General features: G+C 31.0%; 1 protein-coding gene across 1 annotated transcript; it reads left to right on the top strand.

Annotated features, from left to right (window-relative positions):
* The first annotated feature begins 526 nt into the window (after positions 1-526).
* Positions 527-7958, top strand: LOC134694967 (MPN domain-containing protein-like). Its single transcript, XM_063556092.1, has 5 exons — positions 527-691; positions 2219-2289; positions 3271-3360; positions 3824-3916; positions 5054-7958. The coding sequence occupies exons 1-5, from the start codon at positions 532-534 to the stop codon at positions 5138-5140; spliced, it is 501 nt and encodes a 166-aa protein (XP_063412162.1). The 5' UTR covers positions 527-531; the 3' UTR covers positions 5141-7958.
* Positions 7959-10235: the final 2277 nt, after the last annotated feature.

A 10235-nucleotide genomic window follows, 5' to 3' on the forward strand; every position in this document is an offset into this window, starting at 1 on the left:
TCTTCAATGCGTGTTTTATCCTTTTTTGTTCTCGCACCCGTCTACAGTTTGTTAAAGATTGAAATAACATTACCGAAACAACTGGTTTTATATTGAACTTCCCGCCTATAAATGCATGAGATAATTGCGTATCGCTTATGAACAGAAAAAGTTGTATAACACAACCGGTTTTAGTGTCGCTTGCAACAATTAAAACGTAAAAAGGGAAACAAATCCATGTCTTATCAATTTAATAAATAAATTTAATTCATATTGATTAAATTTCACTAAGGTTGAAATTCTAAAGCACCTACAACATGCAGGATTAACACTTAAATTATTAGTGTAAACATACTAGTGATAAAGTAGGTGAATTACTTATGCCACTCAGCCGTTGAAGTCCATATGTCTGTGCAAAATATCAAGTTACAAATTGTCACGAGTCTAGAAAAGTTGTTTGTAAATTCAAGAATATTTATTCTTATTTATTAGATGCCATGGCCATTATTATTAGTTGTATAATATCTAAAATTTATATTTCAGATTAAAAGGATGATGAAGAGACGAGGATTGTCATTGGTCGGCTGGTATCATAGCCATCCTTGTAGCCAACCAGATCCTTCGATACGAGATATAGGTTGTCAGATGTCATATCAACTTCGTATGAAGGGATCTGGTGCTACATATTACCCTTGTGTGGGTATCATTACATGTAAGTGTATGAGACAAGGCTTGTAATTGGTTTAGAATTAAGCAGTAATTCTTTCAACCAATCAGATACCGCAGTTCAAGAAGCAAGACATCATTTAAATTTTTTGAGACAAGGCATATATATCACCAGTTGGTAATTTTTAATTTCAATCTTTCAGCCAATTAAGTTCGTCAATTCTAGTTCTAAGCTTTATAAAGTACATAGAAATTGTCTAAAATTTTCTTAAATGAAGTTTTCAAAGTTGATAATATTTGGTTACTTGTGACAATTAAGCTTGATACAACTAAATCTTGACCCATAAATCAGAGAAAAAGCACTCCATGGTGAAAAAAGACATGTTAAACACACATAAACTAATCCAAAAACACAACACAGATTGAGAAATTTGGCAAGAAGAGTGGGCTTGGGAGAAGGGGTTGTAATATTTTGGTCGAGCCTGCAGAAAGCTCAACATAGGTATAGTAATCAGGCGGTGGCAGCTGCGGCAGTGTTAGCTAACTTCTTAAAAGCTATATATTATTGACCTAATTTTTATGGTTCAGTGACCATTTGGTAAAAAAGTTAAGATTTTTTGTAATGTTGAATTCTCTCTTATTGTAAGTAATATAAGAATTATATATTGGTATGTGGGTACCTTGCAAGGTCCTCATGCCTGTCAGACAGTTTTCACTTGACCTCAACCTCCTTCATGGAACAGTGAACAAGCTATGTTTTGGTGGTCAAGTCCATATCTCAGACACTATGTGCAAAAGGGCTAGTATATTCGATGTATGGAAGGACCGTAAGGTGTACATGTCCAACTGGGAGCTGTCATCTGACCTTAACCTCATTTTCATGTTTCAGTGGTTATAGTAAAGTTTTTGTGTTTTTCTCATACTATATGCAATAGGTCAACTATAATTTGTGTATGGAAATATTTTATGATCTATATGACAGTCGCTCAGGTTTAATTTGACCTTGACCTCATTTTCATTGTTCATTGCTCAGTGTTAAGTTTTTTGTGTTTTGGTCTATTTCTTATTATAAATCTAATACTATATGCCATAGGTCAACTATATTTTGTAGTATGGAAGCATTTCTAGCTGTACATGTTCATCCGACCTTGACCTCATTTTCATGGTTCATTGGTCTTTGTTAAGTGATCTTGGTTATTGTTAAGTTTATGTGACAGTTGTAATAAAGCTTTATACTTAGGACTATCAACATAATATCAATGATTAGTAAAGAAGACAAGACATTTCAGCTTGTGCACTCTTGTGTTGTTTTAATCAAGAAAGAGAAAGAGAGAATGTTCTACAGCAAATAGAAATATGAAGAAAGTACATACATAGAGTAAAAGAAAATCTTGAACCTTAATTCAGAGAAAAAACACTCCATGGCGAAAAAAAAGACATGTTTAACACTCATACTCTAATCCAAAAACACAACACAGATTGAGAAAATTTAGAGTTGGTAAGAAGAGGGGGTTGAGGAGAGGGGATTCATTTGATCATTGGCATTCATACCATATTTTTATTATAATTTCAGCACCATTCCACAAAGTCCAGTCCAGTATTAATTCCAGCTACAATATGTTTATGGTTATGCCTCCATTAGAGGTGGGTATATATAATTAAAATATATTTAAAATGTTTGTTCATGTGTATCTTCATCCATAAATAGGTTATTGGATGAATCCAAATTTTCTTAATAAAAAATATCAAAATACAACAATTATTCCAGCTATATTTATCTTAATCCATCAATAGGTTTTCGGATGAATCCATATTTGCTTGTTCAAAAATATATTAAAATACAAACAATGCTTTTATAATATGTTCATGGTCATACCTTCATTAGAGATAGTTACCAGGTACCAGGATTATAATTTAGTACGCCAGACGCGCTTTTCCACAATAAATGACTCATCAGTGATGCTCATATCAAAAAAGTTATAAAGCATAACAAGTACCAAGTTGAAGAGCATTGAGGATTTATAATTTTCATTTTAAGGAGATTCTTCAAGAAAGATTTTTAGTATTTCCCTCCAACAATACATCAATTGATGATTTCAAAGAAAAACAATGCTAAATTTGTTTTGACAAAATAATGTTATAAATATGTTGAAATTGACTCATTTTTAATTTTTGTTTACTACTACAAGTTGAATGAAAAATTTAAAGAATAAACCATTTTCAAATATTATTGACTGATTCATTAATGGTTGCTCAAAGTAACTTGCAAAATGACTACATCAAATGAAAGTCCCTAACTAACAGTAAGTCAAATACTTAAAAAAATCTGCCAAACACACATTGACGTTGAATTTAAAAAAAAAAGCTTAATGTTCATTGTTTACCACAAGTCATTACAATGTAAATTGCCTAATCAAACACCTGAGCATTCCAACATCCTGCTTTTACTGCACATTTCTCTAATCCCAAAATATGTCTCTGTGTACAGTAAAACCTGGGTATTCTGACATACTGCCTTAAACTGACATTTTTGTCTGGTCCCCAAGTGTGTCTGATTACACAGGTTACACTGTATTCACCATTATGTTTTATAAGAAATCCTAGAAAATCATCTTAACATTTCAGGAAGAGCCAGCAGACTGTGGTATACCTATGAAAGTAGCATATGTACTCAATCAAAACCAATCAGTCACAGAGGAACTGCTGAGTGAGATGGTTAGTTTTTATTTAAAATAGAAACAACTTGAATGTTAAGTAAATCATTTGGATAAAATCAAAATAAAAAAAACACATGGTGAAAAAAATTGTTTTATAACTATAATTGTCACTGATTATTCTGCAATGAATTACATAGATTTCCCGATGAAATAAAAAGCTATAATTTCACATGTGAAATAAACTTGGATTATATCACTCCTCTGACTTCATACAACTATAGACAAGGATAACCTCATGTCAAAACAAATTGTTTAGGTGTAGAAAAAGATATCTTTCCTTACATTTTCTACTTTAATTTAAGAAAAAAGCCATTAGCCAATGAAATAAACTCTTGACCAAAAACACTGATGATAAACTCGTGCACACATTCCTGAATTAATGTGTTGCTCGGTAACTTGTTGAATATTTTTCTCTATTTTAACTCTTCCATTAGCTTTTTTATAATTCTCTTTTCTTTCAGAAAAAAGTGAGAGATTTTTACCGAGGGACTGATGACTGGATAAACTTCCATCATTCCTGGCAATCATCAATCAAATATATAGATAAACTCAAGGTCAGTTAAAAAATACACATGGTCAAGGTCAGTTTTAAAATACACAAGGTCAAGGTCAGTTCTGATAAATAAAAATATAGAGACAAACTCAAGGTCAGTTTTAAAATACAAATATAATGACAAACTCAAGGTCAGTTTTAAAATACAAATATAATGACAAACTCAAGGTAAGTTTTAAAATACAAATATAATGACAAACTCAAGGTCAGTTCCAAAATGCACAAGGTTAGTTCATCAATCAAATATATAGACAAACTCAAGGTCAGTTCTAGCATGGTTCATCTGACCTTAACTTCATTTACATGGTTCATTGGTCAACGTTTAGTTTTCTTGGTTAACACTGTTGATATAATCAATAGGCCAACTAAGCTTGATTTAATGAATGATTGCAAGATGTAGATGTATTTCTCATTTGGTTTATCTGACCTTGACCTCATTTTCTTGGATTATTTTAAGTTTATGGGTAATTTGTAGTAAAGCTTTATATTTAGGATTAAAAACATGAAATCAATGGTTAGTAAAGGAGGCAAGGCATTTCAGCTAGTGCACTCTTGTTGTAAATACAAATATATATACAAATTTGAGGTGAGTTCTGGTAAATACAAGTATGTAGACAAACTTCTTCTTTTTTATAATATCAAAAGTCTTTTCTAAAATACAAATATGTAGATAAACTCATGGTAAGTTCTTGTTATTAAAAGATTTTATATGGTGTTTATAGAACAGCATTAGCTTTGAGATGTGATGATGTTTACAAAATTCCAGCAGCTTATGAACCATAGAAAATCTGGGAATGTGCAAAAGACTAGGTCAACATTTTGATTTTACACATTGAGTGTGTTGACCATATGTATGATATAAAATCTATGGTTATCTCATCAACTTTATGTGAATTTTAAGTCAGGAATATGACAGTTGTCCATTCGTTTGATGTGTTGGAGCTTTTGATTTTGCCATTTGATTAGGGACTTTAAGTTTTGAATTTTCCTCAGAGTTCAGTACTTTTGGGATTTTACTTTTTTTTTAAATGATTTCTCCAGTTATATGTTTATGTGTTAAGAAAGAAAATATATTGTGTATTATTGTCGCAGACGATTGGAAAATAATGAACTTTGAACTTTGAACATATACTTTTAGGAATCATTGAGCAGAAAACTACCTGCTGATCAGATGGATAGTGGAACACTGCTAGATTTTGTAGAACACCTTGTTCTGAACAATTAATGGTTATTAAAGTTGGAAATTTTTATAAATCGAATGATATTTTGGACAGAGAAATGTCAAGATTTTATGGAATGGAAATTCAGGATGATTAACTACATCAGAAACAAAGGCCTGAAATATTAGACATGAAACTGTTGATATTCTTACTGATGAAATTATGAGAAAAAAACAAGTACTGTGGATTCTCTTATTTTCTTGGCTTCCTATTTTCATGGATTCAGGAGAACTGGCCTTTAAATAAATGCCATTTGATTTCGTGGTTTTGTCAAAGTCTGCATACATTCTAATAGAAAATTTGTAATTTGTTGTAAATGATAATTTGTGGTCCCCAGGTTACCAAAAAATTCCACAAAATTTAGTATCGTAAGAATGATAATGAATCCACAGTATTTAAAATTTGTTGAAGAAAACTATGGATTCTGATCTCAATAATAATTGTATGTTCATGATGTTTTCATTTTCTAGTTTTTTTTATACAAGTTAAGGCATTTAAAAAATCATAAATGGGCATTTAAGGAAATTTGGTTGTAAGCGCAAAGCAAAAAAGTATTTTATTGATTTAGATGTCTCTAAGAATGATTTTTTTTTATTTATCTTTGTACAAATATGACTAGTGGGAATATAATACTGCTTAACCTAGCCAGTTGCAATAATAGCAAATTGGAAGGCAATAATACTATAACTCAGTAATAAAATTAAGTCAGCAATAATCATAGGGACAAACAGTATGCTGCTTTGCTTTGTAGATTTGTAAGAATGTGGCAATAAGAATTGTTATAAGTAAACATGGAATTGCCAATTTGTAAAAAAAAACATGTCTAAGGATTAAGGATTACAAAGTTGGTATAGGGTAAGTTAGGTTTTAGACATTTAATTGTGAAAATAGTCCATGAAATCTGAAATATATCATATAATATAATTTATCTTTATCTAACTTGTGACAATGCTTTAAAATAGTATATTATGTATAAGGAAAGGGCATTAGTCAAGTGGTTTTTTTTTTGTAAAGTTTCGAAATATTTGCTGAGAAATCAGCCACTTTTAAACTTCTATAATGCAGTTCTCTTATAAAATGTTAAGTAGGCTTAAGATCTTACATATGCTATCCCAGTAGGGTTTTGGGTCAAACATAGGCTAGAGGCAGTAGACTTTGGCCTATATTAGGCTTGTGACCAATTCTATGCCAATTGCAAGCTTGAGGTCCATCATATACTTCTGTGGATTTATTTATTTGTGTGGGTTCAGTAAACATTGCATTTTGTAAATATATGGTTTTTCCAATGTTTAATACATGCCTATCGTCGCTGGGCTTCTAAAATGTCGTATATGACTTTTTTGGCTAAAAATACTTTTTGACACCAATGGTCTGGGTGGGAGGAAATCTGTGGTATTACAAAATAGCATACAGTTAGACCAATCAAAATGTGGGAAATAAGACAGAATACAAAATTGCAAATGTCAGTTGTTTGTAAAGTTGCTTCCAAAATGTTGTATGTAAACCTGAAAATTGTTGTAGAATGGCTTTGAGGAAAAAATAATTGTACATTTCTTTATTCCTGTGAAAATAATTTAAGTTCTTGGATAATCCAGAAATGTCAATTTTTTTATTTCACTGCTATTTACAAAAATGTTCAAGTTCACATACGACATTTTGGAAGCATGGATTTTGCAAAAATTTTAAAGCCTGTTTGTGAGATATTTTTTTCTTGAAAAATTTGTATTTACAACATTTTAGAAGCCCAGCGACGCTATAGAACATTTGTATTTCATTTGAATTCATTGTTCACCTTTACACACGAAATCCACTTTAATTGACACCCCACAAATAATAATGAATCCATAGTATGATATTAGACCTTGGGGCCAATTTTAGGCTTGATGCCTAAACAATCAAACAATAAATCAAATGTGTGAGTAAATACATATGTAAAAGCTCTCACAAGCTTCTTATTGTTAAACCTTTATGAATCATATACTGTGGATTCGTTTATTTTCCTGGGTACCAATTTTCGTGGATTAAGGAAAACTTGCATGTTCGTGGATATAAAATATGTAGTTTTGACGAAGTCTGCATATAAGCCTATAGAAAATTTGTTATTCGTTGAACATTTAATTTTGTGGTTCAACTGTAACCACAAAAGCCACGAAATTGGTATCCAACGAATACTAATGAGTCATATACTTAGGGATATTCTGTTCATCTGTCCAATTGTTCATCATTAGCTGGGTGTCCAGGTGATAATTAAAGTACCTTTTGAACATTGGTTTAGGGTTGAATAATATTTTGGTCTTGAGTATAACCATAGTGGCATTTATTGTTGAACTAGGCACTGGTATCTGCTGTGACAAATTTGACACGATTATGTTGTTTCTATAGATACTTTTGAACATGGCATTTCACAGATAGAAAATAAAGATAACTGTTTTGTATTTCAAGCTCTGACTGCATCAGTAGGTTATTTGATGATTGCAAATTAAGTTTACTGGTGATGGGTTAGCGAAGCCAGTAAAGAGGTGTTTACATTCATCAATTCACCAATTGATGCTGTCAGAGCTTTAAATACCATAGTTTTGTTACAGTTCTAATGAAACAGACCGAAATCATACATTTAAAATCTAATATACATTGTTTATGCTTGCACATACTTTTTCATAGCATCAATTGTGAATATCCAATTAAAATGAACGTTACAAACAATGTTGCATTATATTTCACATTCCTACTTGTTTTTTTGTCAACTACTGCATATACAAGGGTTGTAAAATTAATGAAAATATAGTTGTCATATCTTGGATTGCTTGCCAGACAATTGATTTTTATTTACTATTTTTACACATTTGTACTACTAGTTGTGCATAATTCATGATATTGAATCTCATTCTTTTTCCTTATGTAAATATGTATGTACCATTGTTATACCATTGTTATGTTAAAATGTAATTTTGTCAGAAAAAAAGCCTAACAAATAAACCATATTGTATTAATAATGTAAATACTTTAAAATAATTATATTTGAACGGATGCAATAAAATTACAAATATTATATCAGCAGACTTGTTTCTTTAAAGATTATTCATTTTTTTTTATAAGATGTAGCCCAATGCTGCTCTTCAACTGTTTTGGTTGATATACATATTCTGCTGTTAAATATTCAGCTTTTAGCGTTCTTGATGAAGTTAAATCCAGAAAAAAAACTTTAAAAGAGGGCTTATGATACTAGAAGGATATTCAAACTGATAGATTCAGCTTAGAAAACAAAGTGACAAAGCCATGGCTAAAAAAGTAAAAGACAAACAGAAAATTTATAGTACACACATCACAACATTAAAAACTAAAGACTAAGCAACAATAACCCAATCAAAAACTTTCAGTGTTGTTTTATTTTTTTGAATAATCGTCACTGACCTACGATTTTGACTTACTTATCCCAGGCATAGATTACCTTAGCCGTATTTGGCACAACTGTTTGGAATTTTGAATCCTCAATGCTCTTCAACTTTGTACTTATGAAAAATTATCTCACATGAACAGAAGCTTGTTTATGATCATAAGATGGTATACAGAAGTGAATTTTGTCCCAAAGAGATTTTTTTTCGTATTTTACTTATAAATGGACTTGCACAAGTCCATGTTTTTCTCTGGCTGTTTATGACGTCTTTAAACTAAATCCATTGGCTGTTGGATGCGTACAGATTGATAATTTAGTCTTAGATGCATGATTTTTTTATTAGTTGTTAGTGGCTTTGAACTAGCTGTCAGATAACTGCGAGTGAGTACTATCAGATTTGTTTTGTAAGAGTCTTTTTGTTGTCGGGATGTATAAGTACCCGGTCACGTCCACTTGTATTTTTGTCCATCAGATGAGTGAAGCATTTTTCAATTGATTTCATAGTTCGTTCTTATGTTGTACTGTTATACAACTGTCACAGGTTAGGGGGAGGGTTGAGATCCCACTAACATGTTTAACCCCGCCACATTATGTATTTAAGTGCCTGTCCCAAATCAGGAGTCTGTAATTGAGTGGTTGTCGTTAGTTTATGTGTTACATATTTGTTTTACGTTAATTTTTTTTAAGATAAATAAGGCTGTTAGTTTTCAAGTTTATATTGTTTTACAATGTCATTTCAGGGCCTTCTATAGATAAATATGCGGTATGGGCTTTGGTCATTGTTGAAGGCCGTACGGTGACCTTTATTTGTTAATTTCTGTGTCATTTTGGTCTCTTGTGGACGGTTTTTCACTGGCAATCATACCACCTCTTCTTTTTTATATTTGTTTTTTTTCTGTCAGGAGACAATACATTCACTCTTTGGTTAAAGTTTAAAAAAAAATAATAACTTTTTTTTTATACTATCCTGGATGTGTACCAAACTTGAACTGAAGCTTTTTTATGATCAAAAGCTAGTATCTAGAAGGAAATTTTGTTAAAATTTTGTACCAGTTTATCTGTATTTTACTTCGAGTTAATATAACATACAGTCTGCAGTATAAGATTTTAAAACATTTATTAGATTCATAAACTATCCTGGAATTTTAACAAACTCGGACGGTCATCTGACAGTCAAAAGATAGTATCGAGAGGAATATTTTTATTGCTTTTCCCTCATTTTTGGTGAGCCTGCGATTAACAGCAAAAGTTTAGGCGAGACACTGTTCTTCGGAACTCTTACGAACTTTTAAAGTTTATTTTAATCAGATTTCCACTGCTTTAACGTTATTAGAATGCCACTTGCCGTCTGAGCATGCTGTTGATTTGTTTTATAACCATTATATAAATCACTTGTTTGAAAAGAAAAAGATTAAAACATATATATTTCTGCAGTAAGCAAACATAACAATGTGATTTCTATTCAAAATAGAATAACAAAACACTTCTCCGTATTGAATAAATCATATTCATTTTATCTATTTATAGGAAATAATTTGTCATAAGAATGTTTATGAATGGATTTAAAGAGCTAGATCTACTAGTACTGTAGCGTATATGTATTAAACGACTATTTTTTTTAACATTCTATAAAATAGATTATCCTTCCTAGAATTACAAGTGATTTAAAAAAAAAAGTTATTTAATCAGAATTCCAAGAAGTTGAC

This window comes from Mytilus trossulus, chromosome 13 (genome assembly GCF_036588685.1).
Source record: "Mytilus trossulus isolate FHL-02 chromosome 13, PNRI_Mtr1.1.1.hap1, whole genome shotgun sequence".
In the NCBI taxonomy this organism is placed as follows: Eukaryota; Metazoa; Mollusca; class Bivalvia; order Mytilida; family Mytilidae; genus Mytilus; species Mytilus trossulus.

Bases quoted from the DNA above. Each gene is read 5' to 3' on its own strand.
- LOC134694967 (XM_063556092.1), top strand. From the start codon at position 532: ATGATGAAGAGACGAGGATTGTCATTGGTCGGCTGGTATCATAGCCAT. The intron at 2,290-3,270 runs GTGGGTATATAT...TTAACATTTCAG, and splicing joins TGGTTATGCCTCCATTAGAG to GAAGAGCCAGCAGACTGTGG. The intron at 3,917-5,053 runs GTCAGTTAAAAA...ATATACTTTTAG, and splicing joins AATATATAGATAAACTCAAG to GAATCATTGAGCAGAAAACT.